Below are 26,803 nucleotides of genomic sequence, written 5' to 3'. Positions count from 1 at the left end.
TTTGTACACGATGAATGAAGTAAGACTATTATTGTGTAAGTTGATATATAATAATAACAATAATAATAATTCAATATTAATATTAATTGTACCGCAGTAATCTATATGTTAGATGTAGATACGCGGTGTATGCTCATTCAACCGTATACTTAGAAACAACAATAACGGTCGATTATAATTTATTGTTTTTGTGTTAAGTACTCAAACGATAATTGGTGTTTTAAGCGTTTAGACGATATTTAGTCGACGTTTGAATGGCTTTTGAATGTACTTATTAGTACGATAGCAATTTAATGTAATATCAAAAACCACGTAAGTATCTTTACAAAACAGTAAACAATTATTAAAAATTTACTTGCTTTTTATGTGTAGCGAATTGACGTCACTCAAGACCCAGCCCTTTAAGTAAAAACGTAGGTGTATCTTTAGATCTATGGTCTATATGTGGTCTATGTGTGTATTGGATATTCGGTTCGTATACATTTGTATGTACTATATAGAGTGGTTTTTGTCGTGTCGACAATGATATTATTATTGCAATACTGTAAAAGTAGATGGAACGAAATGTAAAATGTTAAAATATAATTTTAAAGTCGATCAATAAACGAAAACGCAGATGTTGTCGTATAGGGCTCTTATTTTCTTAAACCTATACTAGAAAAAATAGCAGCAGTTACCATTTGAACAAATTATTGTTTTATTTATCGAAAAACTAAAAAGTTTACGTGTTACTGTATTACATGATATGATTTTTAGTATATACTGTTATTTCAGTTAAACAGTTAAGCAAAAATGCTATGATAATTAGGTACCTATAGCGGGTATGTCCTACATAAATTTATTTCAGTTTTATGTTTTTTGTTTTTTAGTATAACTTATTATAATTATACCTTAATTGGTATAAGGTTGTTTTAATATACATATTATATTTTTTTCTGTGTATACATATTATATCACCTACTGTATAATTAACTTTGTTTTGAATGGTAAGATAGATCTTCAATCATAATTATTACGATATTAAATTTTTTTGTAATATCTATTACATATCATCGTCTATTTAATATTTATTTTACATTTTTTTTAAATATCAACAACAGGGGTATAAGCTAACAATCCAATATTATTTATATACCTATTTCATTATTTTAATTTTAGTTTCTGAACAGAACACTAAATGTATTGATTTTACAGTGATATGTGATTTTTTTTATTTTTGTGAAGAAACTTTTTCTAGTAGAAAAAATTCTCCGATCGTCAATCTCAAGGGAGGTTTTTGATACAAAATTAGATCTAGTTGATACTTATTCTGAGATGTGGAAATTGAAAAAATTCAGTATTTTTTTTAAATAATAAAAAAATAAAAAAATATTATGAACATTTGTTAAAATGTCAATATTATTATTAAAATAATTATTTGGTAACTTTAAATAGAACATCTTCGCTCAGAATAGTTTTTCATTGTATAAAATGATTTATTATTGAATTTAAATTTAACACGTCCATTAGTCAATACTCATTACAATGCCTACTAAATGATAAGGCCCACTCGATTTCTTTTGTACAGCGTAACGGTTATATACTTACCCCATTTTTATTATTTAATTATTAAATACATATTATTTTAATTATTATTGATTAATTTACTTTTTTGAGCGTTAATATTTTTTTAGTATTTAACTTCAATTTTCAAGATTCGAGTCGCGAGTCTTGTCTATTTCAATTAGATTTTATTTACTGTAGGTAAAGCTCGGAGAGGAAAGTACCTACACATTTTAATTCAATTTATATAGTAAGGTTAGATTAGATATAAGTATATAACATATTAACATTATATAATGAACGCTAACTATCGTAGACTACATATATTATACTTAATGATGGATTCAAGTTATTAAAATCGTCACAAATAATGAATACCGCAGGATACATGTCGTGTAATATATAGGTCTTATGTAAATATTTAGGACCTTATTCTAACTATACTATCTGCTGCAGTACTGCGTCGTTGTATGGGTGTTAAAAATCGATGGCGAGTAGGGCACAGGCCACACCGTATATATATATATACTATACACAATAATAGTGTATATAATATATAATGTACTATATATAATACACGTGCCAACCAACCGCACCGTTTTCCGAGTGCACTTTTCAAGTAGCCTTGCTGTTACTTTATAATTTATGTTATGTTAATATGACAATACTAAAACAATATTGGTATACAAACTTAACTTAACATTATACTTTTTGAACTTTTCTTACGGTTAGAATATAAATTTATTCAAATCTTAATTTATGATGTTTTTTCGAACACTTAAGTATGGACTCTGTAGATATTTTTTTTAAATATTCTATTGTGGTATTTAGACACAGTAGGTATTTTAAACAAATGTATTAATAAAATAGCATGAATTATTCTTATTCTCTATAAAAAAATATATCAACAATGGGAGCAGCAGGGTTTTGGTGATTACATAAATATTTTATCAATGTTTTATTTTGGTTTTTATAAACCTATAATTTCACATCTTACACTAGGTATTTATTTCGCGCATTATGTGCAACTACAGTAGGTACATTTTAAACAGCGGTAGTGCTAAGTATACGTAAAACATATGTGAATATAACATACATAATATCATGTGGTTGATTGATATGCGTCTGCCATTTTTCCTTGAGTGCCGTTTTCGAAAACGTTTCATTACAGACCGAAAGTGGTGAGCCTCCCAAAAATAAACATTACTATACACTATAACTATATATGATGTTGGAGCGTTCAAATGTCGTCGCATTGCATAACATTTATATAAGTACTCATCACTCACGGCGTCACGGGGCTGTGAGAACAATTTCAACGAGAATCGGACGGCGTGGCTGACGTGAGAAAAACAGTCAACGGTTACCGTGACCGTTTTCCCTCGAGACTGACAGACGGATCGACAGAAAACATCGCGGTTTCCAACTCACGAATTAAGTCGGGTTCGCAGCTATAGCAATAATATAACGTGACGTATACGTCGTTTATCGTGTCGCGTATAAAGGATTTAAGTTCTACCCGATTCTAGAAATTTTCTGATAGATCGTGGTTAGTGAATGATACCGTAATGCGTATAGTGAGACGTACAGTGAATATGACAAACGCATACTAACGATATACTGACCATAATATTTACGATCGATTATTATTACAAACACGCATTAACTCAATGTGTATCGCGTTAATTCGCATTAGGGAACTGGTTTATATGCACCTAAAGATTAGATGTTGAATAAAATTAAAAGGTAATGCGAATGTTTTTAAGTCCATGCTTTATACTTGGGATCCCATCACGACCAAAATAATAATTATTTTACATTATAAAACTCCTGCTAAAATTATTAATTCGCATTAAAGCGTTTAAACGCGTTTCTTAATCCTGGAGTAAGAGTTTATTCGATTTGACGAATCGAATTAAATAATAAATGTGAATTAGTTTAATACTTTAATGCGAATTAAAAGTGTGTTTATATGCACCCGAGTCTTGGACTAACTCAATGTGCATTAACTGCCGCATATAAACGTGGTAAAATGTATGGTATAATATTGCGGCAAATAAATACAATCAAACGCTGTCACAGACTATATCATAAAATATGTTGAAAATATACACCATGATAATACTGTTGCAAAGTTTTACTAAAAAAGTGTTGACAAAACACGATGTGACGATATGTTGACATCGTTCAAAAACATTCTGGACATCACAACCTTAACATAGTACATTATATTAATACTTAAACTTTTCTTGCAACATGTTGAAAATATTTTCAAAATATAATATTGCCGTGTGGGGTAGAACAGCCAATCTTCAGTTAAAAAATACGATAAAAACGACATGACTGATGATGTATAGTTATATAAACTTGGTTTAGATAATATGTATTAACGTAAACGACATATTATGATAAGGATTATGCCGGTGGACAATGGTCACTTCGACTGTGGTATAAATTCTATGACCTCAGTTCACATTGTTTACGACGGTATACTTGCGGGCGGGTAATCTCAATAATTTCCGTCGTTAAACAGTGAATCTTAGAAAACGTAGTCGTCACCTGAAATTTTCTCCGCGTTTGCCGTACCCATCCTACCATTCGACCTGAATGGCAATTTACGCGTTCGTTGTTTACAAATGTGTACAAACAAAAGTGATGTAGCATGTGCACAGTGCGATGATATTTCAGCAGAGCTAATTTTGTATATAATATATATATATCTCCTATATTTGCGATTTGCGATCCTCGTCGTTTCTGTTTCGAAAAAATGCTTCACTCGTTTACCGAAGATTACCATTCGAAGACCATAACGAATCAAAGTAAAACGCGTACGTGCCAAATATTTATGTCAGCTATATCATGAATTCATATCTACGTCTTTATTAGTTATGGTTATTTGAGTTATTTTTATACTTGAACTTTGTTGATTGTTCTTTACACTTTACGTTATACATATAATATATTAATATTTATACATTTTTGGTAAGTTCCTACTTATACAGAATACTCGTAGATTATATTACAGGGGTGGCCAACTTGAGGCTCACGAGCCGCATGAGGCTTTCATCATCGTCAGATGCGGCTCGCGTCTTATTTATAAAATTAAAATTTACTTATTAAAATATAACAATAATAATATAATATATATTATTTATTATTGTATTATTATTATTATTTTAAATGATTGCTCTTGGTATCATTATATTTAATCATGTGGCCCGCGAAACCATTCATGTTGGCCACCCCTGTTATATTATAACCTTAAGTCTAAAGTATACATAGGTATGTTACATAATATATACTATACTATGTATAGTAGTATAGGAGCCGAGATACATTTTTATATTCCTAGTATAACGATATTAAAATAGCCGTGTCATCTATCGATTTTAGAGAATGTATTGTTAATAGAATGAAATAAAATTTAATCATTAAAAAAAAATGAGAGTGCTGGAAGTATTAATATGTTATTGTAAAGTTCATTAAACTAAAAGTTTGAAATATGGGTACTGCTCTGCCATACATTAGGTGTCGAGTTGCCGAGTAGGTTACTATTATGGGTGTGTACATTTGAATTCAATATTATACCTATCATTGTTTCTGAGCGAGACGATGTATCAGCCTAAATGACAAACTATATTTTATATGTGTTTTTGATATACTTTGATAAAGTTATGTATTGTTAACTATTAAATTAATTTATTTTATTTTTAATAGGTACTATGGTATATTTATATAATTTTTCCTGAAAATATTGTGTTTATTGGTATTTAATTATTATAATAATATAAATATTTACTATTACCATATAATATTAACTTATATAAAACAAAAAAAACCATACATAATTGTAAAATTTAATTCACTCTGTTCAGTCTGAGAAGAAGCAATGTAGTTTGTTTTTCAAAAAACGGGTTTTCGAGTACTTTCATAATGGAATTTAAGATTTTCGAAATTTTTACTGTTTTAAAAGATAAACTACATTCTTTCATACATTTTCATACATAATATATACATATATACCTAGCCTATTTGTAGAAGTCTCACAGCCAGTCTATAATCTTAAAAAGACGTAAAATTAGTTTTTTTTTCAACAAATTTTTAATATGGAATCGTAGACCATATGAGAAAATTGTAACTTTTTACATTTTTGTACGCGTATATCGTTTTGGCAACAAACCTTATCGTGGATGTGAAGTTTTAAAAGTCAAAACTATTTCCTTTACTCAGATAATGCATATAATAAAGAAATTTGCATATAGAAACTTATTTTTCAAAATAATTCGATTTCTTTTAGATTAATATTAGTAATCAACATTTAACAAGTATTTTTTATTTATATTGCCTATTATGTTACTTTGAATCTTGATTATACTATAATTATCTATAAATAAAATTAATTAATTTAATTTTGCGCCTCAATTTATGATGAATACCATTAATTAAAATCGAATTTACAATTCTATAATTAAAGCAATAAGCATTAAATTATCAAAAAAAAAAAAAAACTAATGTAAGCTGTTATTATAGCGTGCAGTTATTTGAAAATTAATAAGTTATATGGAGTTTAAAAGTAAGAGTTTACCATGCTCGTTTTACAAAAGGTAATTTTATTAGAGGAATTATTACATTATTGCTATGATTTATTTTTATCTGCAGCTGTATGTCTACGCGTTAAATATTTAATGTAATATGTAGGTATATATTAATGTTTTGTATTCAACTAAAATCCACTTTAGAGAGTCAATAAAGCAAGCTCGATTTATAATACTATTGTATATCAAATTCTTTGTAAACAGTTGTTTTCTAAAATCTTAGTTCTTAGGTAATTATTCATAAAAACGTCAAACAATAGTATTATTTATGCATTTTTATTTTAATAATTAATATGAAATTTAATAAAAAAAAACTTAAATATTTATTAATTTTCAGTCCATCTATCTTGGCAATATTGTATTGTGTATAGGTACATACGCTTTTAATGATTATTAAAATATACATGGACTGTATAAGTATATGATATACCATGTTAAAAAATTGTTTATTAATAATTAATATATTGTACTGTATACATTACTTATATAAGTACAGTTTACAATACAGGTAAACTACAAAATTGTTTGCTTTTTTTAATAAATCCATCTATTTTAATGTTATAATTATTAAGCTTGAATAAAAAAATATAGCATAATAGCATACCTATAAAATATACATTTTTTATTTAAAATTAAAAATACTCTTACCAAATGAATGAATTTAATATTAAATCTGATTATTTAAAATGGATTTGGCCTTTTTCTATATAAATTGACAATATTAGAATTTTATAATTTATAAATAGAAGTAGATAGATAATCATTTAAACTATTTTATTAAGCAACAGTCGCTTATTTTTATTCAATAAAACAATAATAATTGTGTAAATTGTCTTATAACCATCAGTCGTAATCACATATGGCCTATTATTTCTGAACTAACGATTGATACATCCGGCTGTTGTACAACCACATCTTCTTCATCGTTTGGATACAACTTTTCTGATTTCTGATTATCATCTTGTTTGTTGGATGATTCACCTGTGAAAAAACGAAAATCAATTATTATATAATGTTCTCTACCATATGGCTGGCATAAGGTTATTTTGAATATTTACTTTTCTTTAATGACTTAGCACTAGACGACCGATTAGGTTTTGATGAACGAGTAGTACCACTACCACTAGCACCAGCTGAATTTGACTTATTGCTAAAAATAGATCGTTTCATTTTTGCTGTGCCTGCAGATTCGTTTTGAATAAACAATTCAGTGGAGCTAATGGTGGTAGTGGTATTAGCGGTGGTCGTTACGGCTTCGACTAAATTCCTATCATACTCTCTGGACTTGGCCCTAAAAAGTGGTGATCGCGATTTGACCGATGGCATTGATTCTGTTTGTATTTTTGTCGGTAATATTGGGGCGACTTTATTTCGGAATGCAGTTGTCTCAGGCTGTGGTTGAAGATCAGGTGGTTCGTACTCCTCATCGGATTCACTTCTAAGTGGTATAATATATGATGTACTCCCCATTTCAGTCATCAAGTTTGATGCTTTTGAATCAAAACTATCCTGCAGGCATACCGATTTACATACAAATTATAAGTATTGCAAAGCTGGTTATAAATTAATTTGGTCATATTTCTAGTTTCATGACCGTTGAACGATGAATTAAAGAGTTAAACATAATTCATTCCAACTTTAACCATTGATTTAATAATTTATTAATAAAATGCAAAGTATAAAGTTTGTTGCTAGTAATTATTATACTATTATATATCTACTGGTTATGGCTTTTATAACTTTTAATTTTTTATGTTGCTTATAGAATCTGTCTATTATAATTTAGAAGTTTTTCGTTATAATTATAATTAAGTTTGATATTTATATATCTGTTTAGGTTATTCGGATATTTAAATTCTGTCAGATATTTAAATTACCGTATAAAGGTACAATTATACTGCATATTTATACTATTTACTTACTTAAAAATACCTCTATATCTATTAATATTATGAATACAATAGTTATTAGGTTTTTATGTATAGTAAATACGATATGGTATGTTTATAATTAATTCCTATTGCATTAATTTCCAAGATTAAAATTCAAAATATAATATGCGCTTTATCCGAAAAAAATATTCATAGGGTTTTTATATATTTATTTAAATACCAGAAATTGATTTTGGCCTTTGGGATTAATTTAAAAGCATTATTAAAGGCATAAAGATAATTTATTATACATACATTATGACCAAATATTATGGTTATAATAGATAAACAAAAACATAATTTTTGTGTACTTTAGATTAATTTGTTTTTATTAAATATTAAGTTTATCATTAAAATTACTTGAAACAATTACAAATCATTAACAATAGCTAGCAATGTTTATTAAAATAAAGTTAGGTATAGTAAATTTATTGAAAAATATTTAGTTTATAGATAAGTTAGAACTTAGTACCATAAATGAAAAATAATAATTCTTAATTTAAACCTAGATAATTTACATTTAATTTTTAATCATATTATATAATGTTAGATTTAAGATTACCTATAACTAATTAGTATAAAAATTACTAAAATCAAAATTATTAAATAAGTACTTAAATTATTAATTTACACGCTATGGTTGCTTGTCTTAAGATATACGAAAAATAAAATTGAACAGACGTATATAAACAAAATCTTACTATGACTTTATTAATTCTTCTAAACGGATTGCGTCTGGTAGACCTCCGGTGTGGTGCGTTAAACGATAGTAAATATGAGTCGTTTGAATTCTGTTGATTTTTTTTCCACTCTTCAATCTTTTTATCCACTTGAGCTTTATATTGTGCCATGTCTTCCATGACACGGCGGTTGAGCGTATCATATAGTTTTACAATATGTAATATCAGCCAACTAAGTCAAATAAAGAACTTTATACCTCCTGGCAATATTATACTTTATACATAGGCATATACCTAGTTAATTATTATAAATGTATATTAAAACAATATTTTTACAATATCATCAACTTTTATATGTTAGTATTATTATTACGATTATTCATTAACTATTATATCGTTATAATACACAACTTTTATTTTTCCTTAATTTAGATAAATTTAAAGTAATATATTATAATTTAAAGAATATTTAAAATTAAATTATTTATTTAATTTTAATGGATTTAAAATTTTACCTAAATCCACTTTCAATGCTTGGATCAATAAAAGCAGAACTACAGTAATTAATAGGTGCCATATGTAGAGCAGTACATGTTTCTACAAGTGTTGGGCACTTATTTGTATTCACTACAGTCTCTACATTTAGTCGATCTACTATGTCCAACTCATCTAGAGCCCCTGGTTTGTCTTGCTTATTAGCAAATCTAATAAAATATAATTTTTAGTCAATTTTAAAAATCGGTAGGTATTTTTTAATCTTACAATAGTACTGGTTTTCCAGCAATATTTTTGTGTCCAAGTAAATTATGAAAAACCTCTTTGCATTCATTTAACCGACTAAGATCCGCCGAATCCACGACAAATATTACACCATGTACCTAATAATCGATATTCAAATAAATACATATAACTTATACATCAATAATTAAAAAACTAAAAAGTAATTAATAATAATACATTACATCAGCAAAATACTGCTCCCATATATCTCTGATCTGTTTGTGACCACCTAAATCGTAAATAGTTATAGCATTGTCTTGATAATTACAATTGGAAGACGAAAACCCAACAGTAGAAAGAATATTTTTTTGTTTTTCTAAAAGACAGTTTTTAAATTTAAAATTTACAAATAATCAAACGCAAAATTAAACAAATAATTGTAAACTATCTATAAAATATATAATTATCAATTTAAGATTACCTTTCATAATACTTTTAACAGTACAAGTCTTTCCAGCGTTGTCCAAACCAACCAGGAGTACAGTGATTTTTCTAATATATCACATAAAAAAAAAAGCAACTAACAATTATTTTTAAAATTATATTAAATAAATATAAGTAATTATAAAAATAGATTTAAAAATACAAATTTGTATACATACATAAAGTTATACACATGTACAATTGTATATAAATGTTCGGTTTATCGAGTAACAAAAAAATTTCCCGGTTACTATAAATTGTTTAAATAAAAAGTGACCCGTTGTTCGATTCCAAAAAATATTTAATGATTTATATTAATAAATTGAATATTTTGGTTTTGAGATGGTTAATGTGACGATGTGTGATGTTTGGTTTAAATTAAAATTTTTGATGTATGTACAAAAATTTCGTCTAATTAATTAGTGTAGATACTAAACTACTGGCTAATGATTAGTACAAATTCGTCTTTAGAAGCACTATGAATGTTACAATTTTTAACTATAATGGTAGTTTCCGATGGTAAATTGGATCTAACCGATATTCGAAAAATTCAATTACTTTTTAAGAGTATCTAATCCGAAAACATTAAAAAAAAGTTATAATTTTTTCATATTTCAAAAATAAATTATCGTACACGCTTAAAATGTTTATAAAATATTTATATTAGCACTTTATAAACATGTTACTATAATTATTTTAAAAATATTTTGGTTGTTTTTAATTTATAACTCGATGAGAAATTTGAAATGTCTGATTTTTTTCAATTTATGTTGATAAAATATATTTTTTTTTTTATTCAAAAAACTTGAAAATGTACAAATTGTCTTACAAATAGCTTTGAAAATATAATATTTTCATAAATAGTTATAACGAATACAAAATCAACGATCATAAAGGGAATCTTTAGATTTATGAAACAATTTATTTTCATGACGTTTAAGTCAAAAGTCATAGACTATTATTAAGGATTATATAGGATAAATTAAAAGTTAAAAAGAATTTTAAATAATTGTATACAATATTTTGTATAGAGTTATAAGATAAAGATTAATAAATACAATTTTTTATATATTCTTAAAGTTTTTGTTAAAAGTTTATTAGATAACTAGAATTATGTTTATAATTTAAAATCTTTGTACTCGAGGTAATATACATTCTGAAAGGATTATATTTTATTAAAGATTCTTTTGTGTTCAAAATTGTATTTAAGTTTGAGATCATATATATTTAAATTAATAGAATCAGCATTCCTATAAGTGTATGTAAAAAGTTATGTTTTGGATTTTTAAATTATAAAATAAGACTATAGTGTTTATAACCAACTAATGCTTGGTACCGAGCTTATAAATAAAGCTTGTTAGACTAAATTGTATACTCTATATAGTATATAGATAATTATAATATTAATACAACTTGATGTTAACATGAATTATTTTGATTAACTTTAACATAACTTCGTATACAAGCTAGCTATTAGGTTACGATTTTATTAATTATTCAAGTTCAATTAAAAATAAGCTAATATATAAGATAGTACATAAACTATACTGGATTGAAATTGAAGTGCTTGATGTAACAATTAGAAAACTTGATTTCATTCATTTTTCTGAAGAAAAAGTCCCGAACAGTCTTATTATTTTGATTTTTTTTTAAACTTATTACATTTAAAATAATAATCCTATAACTTAACATAAAGACAATAATTTTAATTTTAGAATCATTAATAATCTTAGGCACTCGTGGTAGCATTATTTTATCAAATATATAACATGAAATATGATAATCAATACCAATTGATATGTAAACAGTTTAGTTGTATTACTCTGGCTCAAACTATATTCGATTTATTTTTATATCGAATAGGTATACAAAAATGACATTGAAATTTTAATTTTTGAATAAGAACCATCATTTATTTGTCATTCGTTCAGGACTTCAACACAATAACACGGGCACTAACCGAATCCTAATCAATTTTCTATTAAACGCCTTATCATTATGCAATATCGTTACCTGCGTTGCCGTTGGTCTGCGTTCGCACAATTTATACATTTAAACCGCAATGCGTTGCCCATAACCACGAGAGCTGTCAAAACATGTTTTTTTTTTGTTCACCCAGACACTTTAGATATTTTATTTTTTTCCATCATAAAATTACACTCGAAGAACTTTAAACGAATTTTCACGTTGCCATAAAGTAATAATTTTAAGCGCAGCTCACGGTCTAGTCGACGACAACAAACGGTAACCGCGGCAACCGGGACCGCGGCGGCGGCGGCGGTTGGAACCGTGGTTCGTCCGTCGTCGGTCACAAACACCATAATAAGAAAATACTATTACCTATTACAATCATACCTAACACGGCGTATAGCATACGATAACAATATTAATATTACGCCGAACGAAAAATATCGTACGTACCCGACAGTAGCGGACGAGCGGCTGTACCACCGGCACTGGTATCGCCGCGGCCGGTTGGTTCCGTTTCCGAGTCGACCGCGGAAAGTGGTTCCGTGGCTGCCGCAGCTCATCGCATGCCCTTTATCGCAGCCATATTCACCTCCAACGAGATCACCGCATACCAGGGGTACAGCCGGCTGGCCGCGGCTGCGGCACTCGTTTGACGGTACTGTGTACGTCATTGATACGGTTGGGCGGTGATGTGGGGGCGTTGTCGCGGACTGGTACGACGGTCGCGGCGTACGTTTCGATATCATGTCGCTCGCCGATACGGCTCGTTTGTGTATTCATCTCTGTCCATCCAATTAGAGTCATATAGCAAAATTCAAACTGCGGCGTTTATAGATTAATATGAGAGTTCAAAGTTTCAAACACTTATTACTATTTCATGATGCTGAGGTACAATATATTTTGTAGTACTATAATAATAGTATAATATAGTGTGTAAAATGCTGTAACTCCTTTGTTAAACATTATTTTACAAAAACTATAGGATAGAAAATCTAAAAAATAGTATCCTCTACAAATTTGGAGATGGGTGTAAGAATTATAATATTTACCCTAGACGCCCAAAATTTTATTTTTAGTAGTAGCGTTTTACTAAATTAGAAAGATCTGTGACAGTGTATACGGGTATCGTGTATCCATTGTAAAGACTCAATTGACATGTGACAACAGTATAAAACAGCACCGGATATTGTGTATTTGAGCGTGTGCGCCTTTTACAACAATCAAATAATATTATCTATAGGCTATCACGTATAATATTAATATTATTTGTTAGGAAATCAAAAACTTGTGCACTGCAGTAGTGCAGTCTAAAAGAGTATTATTAATACGATAGCGTTTTGTTTCTTGTGCGCGATGATATTGATCAACGTTTTTTGTTCAATGTCTATGTGCCTCACTCGAGTGCACGCGTGTGTGAGAGATGTTTCACCGGTATACAAATGGCATTTAACTTGTCGTGGTGTCGGAGTGGCTTATAGTTTTCTCAGACTACTTTTTTCATAAACTGTTTTGATGGTTTTTACTTTTTAGGGCTGAACATAAATGTAGAATAAGACATTATATTCGTAGATGATACTGCAGGAAATTTATAGTTAACATTTGAAATGTCAAACAATAATGAATTTCAAACTAACGTTTTTTATGTTCCTAAAGTTATGCTTGATTTATCTATCTATCTATATGTATAAAAATGAAAGTTTATTTTTTCTTTATCCGCTATAATAGACTCAACAACTATTGCAGACTGTTTTCAATAAAAGTAATATCAATAGATTCCTCGAGACTCTCGGAGGGTTTGTGTAGCTTTGTATTTCAACCCTTATAGGTCGAATACACACATAAATTTTGTTTCAGCTCACAAAAATCAAAAATGTTTTGCATTTATATAGGGTTGCCATTGGTTACAGATATAATAAAATAAATTATTACGATTGGATATAATTTTCTAGTATAGGTATAGCTATTTTTTATAAATGTAAAATTAAATGATAGTTAATATTATATATGCGTCAAAAAATACACAATTGAGGTTAATATCCAAAAATATCTCAATCGATTTTTATGATTAAAGAAAGGTTAAGAATGTTTAGATAATTGATTAAACAACCTAGTTGTTTTATATAGGGTGAGACTACCCTGTATCAATAATATTAAAATCATAACCGCATATTCGTTTATTTCTGCTTGCAATTGGTTTCACGTAAGAAAAATAAGTTACTTATTACTATTCGCCGCAGGTGGATGCCCATTTCGATTTCATTATACCCGGGCAACGGCTGGTAATACAGCTAGTATTTTATTATATTTATGTATATTTCGGTTTGTCTTCTTGGATCAATAGTTTTTTATGTTTTGTCTGTAGTCTGTATAGGTGAATCCACGTATCCCGATTTCAAGTGCCGTACTCTATTATAATACTATACACATTTGGCCAGCATCCAGAAACGTAGAGTCGCGTTTCAAAAAAATAACAACAACTGCCCGTGTTTTATTACAGAATGGTAGTTATGGAATAATAATTTTTAGTATGCTGTCGTCGTAAATTTTATCTATACTGCAGTATGTTTTCCGTCCGACGCGGCATATTGTTTCTCTAGAAAACACCGTGTAATTTGTATTGTGTGCCGGTTAACAAATTGTTTCGCGATGCGGCGATGATAACGACAACAATTAATAACTGCCGCCCGCAATATGTGCATTAATATTATTAATGGTAGGCACACACACACACACACACACACACCAATGGCAATAATATTCGTGTCAGCAGCAAACGTGTGATGCCGAACAGAAGCGCCGCGCCGCCGCGAGCGTTTCCGTCGAGCTGTTCGAGGTGTTCGTGTCGCGTGACGATGTGGGTCGTCTCGGCAGGTCACACTTGGCTGAAGAAATGCGAGCGATTGTACCAGGGTATCAGTCGGCGGCGGCGATTGTTAGGCGTGGCGCTCGACGCGCCAGCCGAGTGAGTGGACGGCGACGGCGGACGGCCGTTATGGTAATAATAATAACAATAATACGATACGAATCACACGTCGATATATAAGCCGTCAGAATGCGGCGGCGGCGAACTGGTCGAATTTTTTCACCCGGTTACCGTTTTTACCACGGTTTTCGGGAAATTGGAATCGTCGTTTTCGTGCGTTTTCCGCAATTTTTTTAAACCCGCTAACAGGAGCCCATGCGGCCGACTCGTTTCAGCTGGTGGCGGTGGCCAGGCCGGCGTCGGCGCGCCCGGGAAAGCCAGTCAGCCAGCCACCCGGCGACACGGACCCACCGCTCGTATCGCCACCGTCTCTACCGACGATCGCGGTTTCCCGGGCCACGCGAGGTTGCGAGATTTCCCGTTGTGATATTTTCACACACACACACACACACACACACACACACACACACATATCCGAGAAGACTCACTTCACATTACATTTCATCTTTTCCGTTGTACAAAATGATATAATAATGATGTATTTATCATAAATGAGTTATGTTGTTATACTCGTCGGTGTCACTGTTGTCCAATGGCTCGAAAAGATGCATTTAAATCATCGCAATCAGCAAAAAATGGTTGGGTGATGGGTATCCTGTCGGCTGAGGCTTGATAGGTGATAAACTCAATTAATTATTTTATTATCTGCATACAATAGTTACTGATAGTCGATGGAAGATAGAATTGAGTATAAAAATCACCAACACTGTTCTAGATAACTGGCATTAACTGCACAGCAGTAAGATACAATAAATCCTTAAAATACTTTTTGGGAGGGTAGAATAACTAATAAACACCCAAGTGGCCAAGTTTAAAGCAAAAAAAATGTTAATGTCGCTACTGCCGCCGTCTAGTCTTATCTCATCAGTCGTATCTTTTGTATTCTATTATCTTAATGTGCAGCACAAAACGTCGAGTTAAATTAAATTCCATTTATAATGCAAAAATCGTTTGTATACGTAGAAGAGCACCAGCACCGAGTCGAGTAATAGTCAACTATACATCATAATATCATATTATTACGGATTGTAGAAAGAAAAGACAAACCGATGGGATTTAAAAATCTACATAATATTTTGTTTTTGTCGCACTCACTGTACTTACATACTATAGATATGTAACAAAAATGTAATTTGTGTAATGTATATGCTAATATATCTCATATTACGAACATTTTGCTTGGTATAAAAAACTATAATAAGTCGTTTACTTTTGTTGAATATACAGCTTTAAAACCTGTCTAGTGTACTTTACATTGGTTAATGGTTATGCAGACATACAGTTCTTATATATGATATACGATGTACCCCTAGGACCAAAGCTCAGTTAGTATGTTTATAGTGTTTATACGTAAAGATACTCTATACACCGGGTTTCTGAATGCCGCCGCAATGTATTGAAGTTGTTAGATAATATATTAGGGGGAAATTTATAATGGAATAGGTTCAAAATAGTGCCTATAAATTACTCTTACAAACAATTTAGAATTTGTTTTTCATTTTAATTTTAATTTTATATGTCTTTAATTATTAAATTGATATAGATATTTATTTTGTAATTATTGAGCAAGTTAGATTCTATATTACTATCTATTTTTAACTGTTTAATCGTATTTTAAAGTACACATTCGTTGTTATTATTGTTAACATCAATTGGATAGATTGGATAGGTTATTATAATTCCGCATCGAAGCCATAGAATATTATCCTATGGAAAACGAAATAAGGTATTACTATTTGCTTGTAAAAGTTCTATATAATAGCAAATAATAGCAATGGTGCACACTTATTTTCTGTAAGGAGTGTCAACATTTTTTACGAGACACCCACTAAATATTAAATATACAAAAAAAAAGTTGTACTCGATTTGTCATATTTATAACCACCTTCATGTTAGTTATTAGTTCACTACAATGAAATAATCTATCAGTAAATTTACTACAGTCACTCAATCACCTGGCATTTTTATAGAAGAGTTGACCAACACCTTTGTAACGGCTGCATCTATCTCTATGTGCATGCCATTTTGCACAATATAGCATACAAATAATATAATAATTTCTAAAAGTATACTAGATAGTTTTATTAATCTTTTTGAACTTAAAAATAGTACATAGACTTTAAATTTATTTTAGTTTTTGTAAAAACATTGTTGCTTATATTATAATTTATTTGGTCAAAACAAAATAAAGCTATATGTAGCGTATATATGGTTAAATATTTAAATGTTATATTTATAATACGTTAAAATGTTCTCATAACATACTAGAACCAGATTGATACCCTCAAACTTTGTACATGCTCTAGTTGTTTTGTAAATTTAAACAAAACTATATGATGCAAATAATATGTTTTTAATACTTTAGCTAGAATATGAAATGTATTTTATACTACAAGGAATAGAATATTTAAAAAATAAATTGCAAGTTACAGCATGATGAATGCATTTTTGGTTTTAAAAAATTATAGCAATATACAATTGTATATTTATGTTATTATATTTACATTGAATTGGGTATTTAAATTAAAGAAATATAATATAGAAAAGTTATATTATGTAGCAGTGAATAATGAATAGGTAATGAATAATGATCATTATATATTATATTTAATTTAATTTGCAATAATTGTAAAGCAAAAAAATTACTTTTTTTGAAATGAGGTTATATCACGTTTATAATTTATTTACAATTTTAAATTTCTATGTATAAATCAAAATACATTTTACGTAAATAATAAATATATATTTATTACGTAATCAGTTAATTTATATGCTTTTTAAAAATTATATTAATATATAAATTATTATATTATTATTATTTTAATAATTATATTAATACCATCGTACATATAAGTGCACTTACCACACAAATTCTCATGTATAATACATGTATGATAGTACATAATATTATATTGACATATCACATATATGTACCTATATAGTGTATATTGTATATACTCGTTTTATACATTATATTATATCTATATACAAAATACAATACGTAATATATGTTTATATTTTATTGTATTATATGTAGAATATAAATATACCTATAATCTATATGGATAAAGAGTACATAGTATATACATAGATATAACGACTTTGAAATTACAATTTGTAAATACTATGTTGATTTTTGGATGAAAATAATGAAATTTACCAACAGTGTACAACTTGTACTACTTGATATTGGTGTTTATAAAATATTGTATCTTCTCCTTGAAGTAAAATTATTAAATGTACTCCAATTTTTAATAATTTTGAACAGAGGTTCAGTATATTAGTAATTCAATATTGAGTATAATTAATGAATACATTTTATATTTTAATACGTGTTTAAAAGCGTTCATATTATTTATATTAGTATTTTAATTAAAGAACGCCGTCGTATTGTTCGTAATTGCTCTGTCACAGTGTCACTCTGAAGAGCGTTTTATTATTGGGCACCTAATGTATGACTATTTAGCATAATAATATATTACCTATTAAAATGATAATAATTACTATATTTTAATATATTTAATATATTTGAGTATACATTTTACATAATAATTAGTAATATTTCAATTTTCTATACACTGTTTTATACTTAAGTGAATTCACGTATAATAATAATACAAAATATATGAAATAAATAATAAAATTCATAATAATAATTAGAGAAAAATAATTAATAAATATGCATATTCTAATATTTTAATGTTAATAGTTTAAAATTTACATATTTTAAAATGTTTAACTATCGATACTTTAATTAAAACTTTATTAATTATTAGTTATAAATGGTATAAAAATAATTTATTTTTTAAATTCCTTTATAAATTTAAAATAATATTATTTAGTTTTAATAGTTATACACCTATCAAGTTGTTCGATGTGTATGACTGTGATGTATCTATATAAATATATAATTATTACCGATAAATTTAAGTTATTTATAAAAAATGTTCAAGGTTCGAGGTTAATACCGTGGTATTTTAGTATAGGGTTGTTATATGTTTTCTAATGCTAATCATATTCACGCATTTATTTATAAATCATACAACGTTATATACTTGTTATTACGTTCACTTATCATAATACACATTTAAAAATAATTTTGCGTTTCCATTTAAAAATCGGTAGGTATTGATCTTGCAGTCGTGGTGGCGTGGGTGGAAGGTATATATTTCACCGCTAATTTATTGTTGTTTTCATACCGACGCGGTATGGCGCAACAACGAATTCATTAAACAAAATTGTCTACAGAAAACAATGCGGAATGCGTAGTGCACGGAATGTTCGTATGTGAGAGACCAGGGTCTGATGCGAACAACGTTGGCAGCCTGTAGTTGTCGTGGCCTGTACAACTACAGCCGCAGCAACCAGCGCGCGTTGCCGCCGCCGCCGACGACGACGATGACGGCGTCCTGCTGTATTCCTGATCGCTGGCGGATCCTCCGAGGCGGTCCTGGGTCCGCGCGCCGACCACGCCACGCCCGGTCCATCCGCCCTGGTCCTCCGACACGCCTGTGTAGGCGTTACGGGAGGACGAGTCCCTCGGCACCGTCGGAAGGTCGTGGCCGCACCCGGGCCAGGATGAGGCAACTTTAGCGGAATGACGGCGGACAGACGGACAGATCGGCCTGATCCAGCCGTCGCCGAACGAGGAAATCCAAACGGCCCGCCGAAGGTCATCGAGAAGGTTTGCAGTGCGCGGCAGCGGATACGCGAAACCGTCCCGTCGGCGCGCACTAATCTCTTTCGTTAGGTCGCTATCGATTTCGTGCCTGCCGCGCGCATACACGAAGGCAACCAGACAGACAGGCAGCTAGGCAGTCATGACAGGTAGGTTAGTGTACGAGTAGGATCCCGCTGCGTCGAGGCCTTTGAATATTACTGTGTATCTGTGCCATTCCAGTGTAATGTATAATATTTACGACGTAGATCGTACACGAATACTATTATTATTATTGTACGACATTACGAAAATACGGACGTATCGAAGACAATGCCGAAAAAAATATTCAAAACCAACGACACACAAACACACACCCATTTATATGAAATATACGTTTAACGTAATAATGTATATTACATAATTTATTTGTCATTTATGTGTATATTGTGTGCGTGTATGTTCTTACGAAATGTTCCGAGTAAATCGGTGTCGTTAAAAGCGACATTTTGATTAAAAGCCAAAATATAATATACAACATATATATTCACACTTTTCGCATTATTTTCGGCTAGTTTGATTTATTCTTAGTTGTTTTGTATTTAAAATGTTAATCTCTGAGACGTTGGCGTCATTAGTTGATGTACCCGGGATCGGCCTGGGTACTCGAGGGCCCAGGCGGGAATTATTTTCTGAGGCCCAATAATTTTTTACTGTATTTTTGGGTAATACAATACAAGGGCCTAGAAATTATAATACGGTAAGGGCTCAAGCAGGAATCCCGGCCCTCCGGCCCTGGCCAAGCCGACCCTGGATGTACCTACTCTTATGTGGCTCAATGTTTTGCTATGCTCAAATATTGCAATTATATGATATTATAATTATACAAATTAAATTAAATATAATGTATATTAATCATTATTCATTACCTATTCATTATTCACTGCTATACAATATAACTTTTCTATATTATATTTCTTTAATTTAAATACCCAATTCTATGTAAATATAATAATACAAATATACAATTGTATATTGCTACAATTTTTCAAAACCAATATTGCATCAAATTATTTGCAATTTTTGACTGTTGTTGTATTAATTACTGGGTTTAATGATTATTATATAATAGATGCTAGATAAGGTCCACAAAAATAAAGTAAAAAGCTTCGATTACTCCGGTTAAGTCGGTTTGTTGTATATTTATAAAATGTGTCGAGTGTACCATGGAAGATGGATATGTTTAATTTCGAATTTTTAATTTAATGTTAATAAAATGATAATTTAAGTTTAATTAAACAGTATAGAAATATGGAATGTTTCTAATTTTTACGTTTCATATTTTTTGAATTAAGTATACAACAAAATAAAAAAAGTCCTTATTTTACGTGTGAATATCTAATTTCGTCAAAATTTATAACAGTACTAAACTAAAATGGATAATATTCTACTACGTATTTGTTCGTTATTCAATTTCAAAAACAATTGAGAAAAAAAAGAAAAATTTCTAACAATATCAGCCACCAATACATCATCTGAGTCAGAATTTTAATTATTAGACAATTGAGTGGTAAATTCTTTTATTTGCATTTACTGAATACTTAAAGGTTTCAGATTATATATAATATAATTCAAACATATTATTTTACATTTTTAAAGATTAATTAAATTTTTAAAATGATAATCATTTACTAAACTTCTATAGTTATCTACTCATTCCATCGGTGTATCATATATTATTTAAGTGAATATAAAAAATAATACTAGATTATATAAATTTAGTAAAAGGATGTGGCATAAAATAAATAACTGACGGACTAATATAGTAAATATTTCAGTACTTTATGCCTTATGCGTCATGACTCATGAGACAACGTTATAATTACCAATGGGATTTAATTATAATATGTATGTAATTTTGTTTGCATAGAATGTGATGTTTAATTTTATTTATTCGTTTTTTGCTGTCTATGTACCTACACTACTACCTATAATATCATTTAATATGTATCTGTAAAATGTGCTTGTATATTGAAATAAAATATAGCGCTTCATCAATTAATTCATAATTGCAATCGTCGGGGTTTATCGTTATAAATATATAGTGTATACTATGACTATCGAACCTTGACATAATTTTAACCGATTGAAATTAATAGTATATTATATTTGAGTCAATAATTTTACTTATATTTGTTTATTAAAATGTAAAACAACGAACAATAATAATACAATATACTATATTATGGTAATCGACAATCGTTTATAAAGTTATATATTTTATACAAATTAAATACGTTTTATAATATGCACGTACTATGTAATCAATACGTATTTAACTCTACTTATAAGTTATAAAGTATAAGAGTATAACACACTGTGACTACGATCTAAATACAATGTAAGAGTAATCACATAATACTTAATCATGATTTTCATTAAATAATAATTTTAACAAACATTAATTTTATTGACGTAATATTTTATTATTTTTCTTTTTTAATGATTTACTTGTCTGGACTATTTCGATGAAAGGTTTTAAATACTTACATTGTAAATAATGTAAATACTTGGAAACTTCTCTTGTGTCATTTTGTATGTGTACCTGTTTCTCATTGGATGCGTAATTATAACGTCTCCGTACCTCATGTATGAATCTATTCACGGCGCGTTTCAATTTACATTGTTTAAGTTATTTAATAATACGGATGAATTTCATTCATGTTATAGACGCGTGCCCATAAACTTTTAACAATGTAAATTGAAAAGCAACGTTTAAAATACGCCTTTATGTGAACTGGTTCTTAAGTCATACTATTAATTGTTATTATACGGGACAATTTAAAGTATTTTAAACGCTTAAGGACTTTAAAGTACTAAACTAGATCGGATTTCAGTGATTGGACTAAAATCGGGTTTCACGGAATGTGCTTGGAATAGTTTATGTATAAAGAAAATGACGCTTTGATGCTGTGGCGTTTATAATAATTAAAAAAAAAATAGAATTTTAAGATTAAGATAGATTCTATTTTTGATATATATTATAGGGTTATAGTAAAGTAATATTGGAGTTGTCTGATTTTTTATTTTTTGTGTAAAAAACAGAATAACTTAATAAATAGCTCCAAAAACTAATAATATTATATTTGATAAAAAATGTATGAAAATGAAAGTGATGTTTAGAAACCAAACTTATTTTAACTAACATGTATAACAGACAAATCTGTTGTTCACAATGATTTAAAGTTCATTATCTTAGATTTATTTTGAACTTTAGACAAATATTTGTTTGAGATTAAATTATTATTATTAAGACACTGATAGTTATTGAATATCTAATTTTTATTATTATTATGACACGTTACAGTTATAAAAATCTGTTCAGTAAAAACTTGCTTTCATATTTTCTGCAATAATATATTCTCTTCGTTCTCGATGGTGGAAAAAACATATTTTTACCAAAATAATCTATAGTAGTATCTACCACTGCAAAAGTTAGCAAAGCTTTTTTTAAACATTAAATTTTTTTTTCATTTTAAATCGAAATATACAATTTATGTCTACTGACATAATAAGTATATAATATGATAGGAGAAAAAAAATAACATGAATAATACAACTTAAATAAAGAAGCCATCCAATTATGACACTTTATAACTGGGCTTACAAAAAGTTATAGAAAGGATATATATATTTTTTTTAAATTATTTTTTATTATTGTAAAAGATCTCTGCGTTTTAAACGTCTGAGAGGGCTACCTGGATTGTGAAAGAGGAAGGTTTTTGATTAAAGGGTTTGAGTGGGAGGAAAGATGGTCGTGGAATTTTTTATAGAAGCGTTTGGTTTTTTCGTGGATTGTTTGTAATTTCATGTCTCAGTGGTGAGTATATGATTTGAAATGTATGGAGGAGCATTAATTAGTTTTCTTAGGGCAATGTTTTGGAAGGATTGAATTTTATTTAAGTTAGACTTTTTAGTCGCTCCCCAAAGCTGAAACATTTTAAGTTAATTAAAATTTATAAAAATATAAAAATTGATAGATTATTTTTTTTCAAGTTATATTGGTGAATATTTAAACAGGCAATAGGTATACTCGTTGAATCGAGTAGTATACCTAATTATTATATTAGTTAAATTTATAAATTATAACTTATGACTTATGCGTTTAAAGTTTTCTAATAAATTACATATTTTTTAATCTAAAAGGCTTAACCCCTTGGGGTTCCTCCACACAATAGGGATTTCTGAAAATGAATAACAATTATTAGATTACTAGAAAATATACTGTCAACATATATTTTTTTTAAATTATATTTTGAAAAAAAATTATAATATAACTTAATTGTTATCGTGTTGTAAGTTTTTACTTTTTTAAATGATGATATCATGTATTTTTAATTTCATATTTTTAGCAAAAAATTATTTCAAGAATGATGTATAAAAATAGATTTTGAATAGAGTATAAATAATTAGTTATTAGAATATATATTAATATTAATATACTTATTATATTAGTATTACTTTTCTTCTCAGAAATAAACTGACAACTCGTCTCATTGTGATTTCCATGACCCACTGATTTTTTCATGCGGCTTTCTTTGATGTTTTTTTCACGGGGCTTCGTGGGATCATTGGACACAATTATCCAACGATTAAACGTTATTATCACTAATATATTTGGCTGTTCAGTTGATTCTTGCGGGGAAGCCCCTCAATAGTAAAAACCTCTATAATATTACAATATAAAAGTTAAATCTAAAAAAAAAAAATAAAACCTAACGATTACAAGCTTATATAACTTCTCCCTCCTTTTTGTACAATGTATTTCTTTGATTGAAATTACTTATCATATTATATCATTTCACTTTCTGTATTTTACTTATTTATATGGAAATTTCTTTTTTTGTTTTAATTAATATTTAGTTTATATTTAATTTATCTTAATAAATTTTAGGAGCTAAGTAAGAAATGTATTTTTAACGTGCTACGAAATACCGGTTGATAACCACTACTTTAATCCCTTCTTCTGAATGCGTATTCTTACATCTTCATCCTTAGGAATTGTATATTATATTACCAAGAACTGTTTACGCAAAAGTTTAAAGGTCCTAGTTAACATTCTTACTAGTGTCCATCAGGCACGCCCGGCACGCCTTATTGCGTGTACACACCAATGCAAATATAGCATAGTATTATAAAGATAGTAAATAAAAGCATGTACCGTGATATGTGACACGTTTATTGAATGCACATCGCGTGGTATTTCACAGGTGCATGTGGCACGTTGTAACATCTATGTGTAGGTAGTGTCGTAGAAACTAGGAATCACGAAATGTTTAATAAAATATGTTTATATTATTTTATAAAAGAAACAATAAATTACCCGTAATTATTGAATAAGCTATATACTTAGATAGATTATATATGTAAAATTTGAAATGAGGAGGCTGAATCTATTAGCGTCAATTAAGTGGACTTGTTATCATTTAAACTAGCACTATAAAAAAATTCTGGGGATTAAACCCTACATTAGCATTTATATCTATAAAGAGTGTATTTTTTGTACCCAGTTACCCGGATAAAAATAAATATATTGTTTGATGTTAAATTTATTAAACAAAAGTTACATAGAATTACATTAATTAGTGATATAGCAATAATATTACTTCTTATTTTTAAATTTGTAATTACACTTGTTATGATGGTGCATATATAGACATATATTATGAGTTCTGTCATTTTACACCTTGGTGCAGGTGGTATAAATGTATAATTATAGATATAAACTAAATAATTAAATGATTTAAATGTATTCTTTGCTTAAACCTTTCATGGAGGTGCCTCAACACAGTTTTAGTAATTTTTAGTTACATCACATACCAGCATAATAATAATTTGTTATGAATAATTTCTTATTAGTTATTATAATAATAAACTAATATTTCTGAATGGTATCATTATTGTAAAACCAATACATTTATCGCTTCTCAAAAAATCTAAAATAAATATAGTGCTGTATAAAAAGGGTGATTTAAATACTTGGTCGGTTCATTAAAGTAAATTCAATTGTTCGTTTCAACTGTCGTATTATAAAACACAATTTTCTACCAATATATAATTTAAAAAAATTCTCGAGAGTCTTTGAATCCACCGCATTAATTATATGTTAGTACAAACTCATTAAAATTCATTTATATAGATTCATTTATCATCGAACTAAAATAATTTTAATATAAAATTATAAACCTATATACATTATGTCATTTTTACCTCCTACTCTTGTAACTATAAAGAAAGAAATGAAGGGTTTTTAATTTAAAAAAATAACAAAGACTTCCAACCGATACTCAATATAATATAGGTTTATACTATGTACGGTATATATTTATATAAGTATTGAAATAGTATATTTTATAGACGTAGCTTCACGGTCATCCGCTCATTAGTGAGAGTGATACGGTATCGTAGTTCATAGCCATGGGGTACTTTGTACTGTCTTATAAATAGGTATAGTTGATAAATCATGATAAATAATAAATCACACTTCTTAATAAGTTTTATTGCTAGGAGAAAATATTACTGTAATATATTCTTGGTTTATTGATTGCATTTTCCTTTCCTACGTTACTACAGACTAGGTCTAATATATATTATGTTTATGGTTGCATAAAATATTATCAAAATGAATGATTAATAAATAATAATTATACTAATATTAAAAAAAAAATAATTTAGCACTAATTTTATTTGTGACGCTTAGCACGAGTACTTATGAATTTACGATAGTAACTTCTATTAATTGTTTAATATTTACCTACTAAAAATATTTTGAATATTTAAGAATTAAGAGTAGTTTTAATTGTGGTAAAAATGAATAGGTTTTTGAGAAGTATCAATAAAGAAAAATATTAAAATAATAAATAAATTTAGGTAGGTTAATAATTCATTTTTTCTAAAATACTACTTCAAATTGTCAAACGAATTGTTTTTTTCAGTTGTATCATTTCAAAAGCTCAAAGCCGTATTAAAATAATTATTTCAAACTCTAGTTTAAAATTTAAAATTAAAACTGGAAAATAATTGTAAAAAACAAACGATGGATAGATTTAAAAAAAAAATGTTCAGCGAATTGGAGTGTTATCAATTATATTATAAGTATAACAAAATAATTTTACATCGTTTTTCTTAAAAATTAAATTTCGTCTAAATTTGAAATTTAAAACGTCTATAAAAAAAAATTG

The 26,803-nt window shown here is 28.5% G+C and overlaps 1 protein-coding gene across 3 annotated transcripts; it reads right to left on the bottom strand.

The window, feature by feature from the left end:
- Positions 1 to 6,924: 6,924 nt before the first annotated feature.
- Positions 6,925 to 12,564, bottom strand: LOC113549196 (ADP-ribosylation factor-like protein 13B). 3 transcript variants are annotated; one of them, XM_026950386.1, is made up of 8 exons: positions 12,373 to 12,564; positions 9,950 to 10,020; positions 9,711 to 9,844; positions 9,511 to 9,626; positions 9,264 to 9,452; positions 8,770 to 8,980; positions 7,196 to 7,646; positions 6,925 to 7,118 (listed from the first exon to the last, which is right to left on the bottom strand). In XM_026950386.1, exons 1-8 carry the CDS (start codon positions 12,480 to 12,482, stop codon positions 6,991 to 6,993), a joined length of 1,410 nt encoding a protein of 469 aa, XP_026806187.1. In that variant the 5' UTR covers positions 12,483 to 12,564; the 3' UTR covers positions 6,925 to 6,990. The 3 variants fall into 3 exon arrangements, with proteins under 3 accessions (XP_026806187.1, XP_026806188.1, XP_026806189.1); XM_026950387.1 differs by lacking the exon at positions 12,373 to 12,564 and adding an exon at positions 11,965 to 12,168; XM_026950388.1 differs by lacking the exon at positions 12,373 to 12,564 and adding an exon at positions 10,131 to 10,147.
- Between the last annotated feature and the right edge of the window lie 14,239 nt (positions 12,565 to 26,803).

The sequence above is a fragment of the Rhopalosiphum maidis genome, chromosome 4 (assembly GCF_003676215.2).
Source record: "Rhopalosiphum maidis isolate BTI-1 chromosome 4, ASM367621v3, whole genome shotgun sequence".
Lineage (NCBI taxonomy): Eukaryota > Metazoa > Arthropoda > Insecta > Hemiptera > Aphididae > Rhopalosiphum > Rhopalosiphum maidis.
The sequence above is the reverse complement of the archived record's forward strand: the minus strand, read 5'-3'. Positions and strand labels throughout refer to the sequence as shown.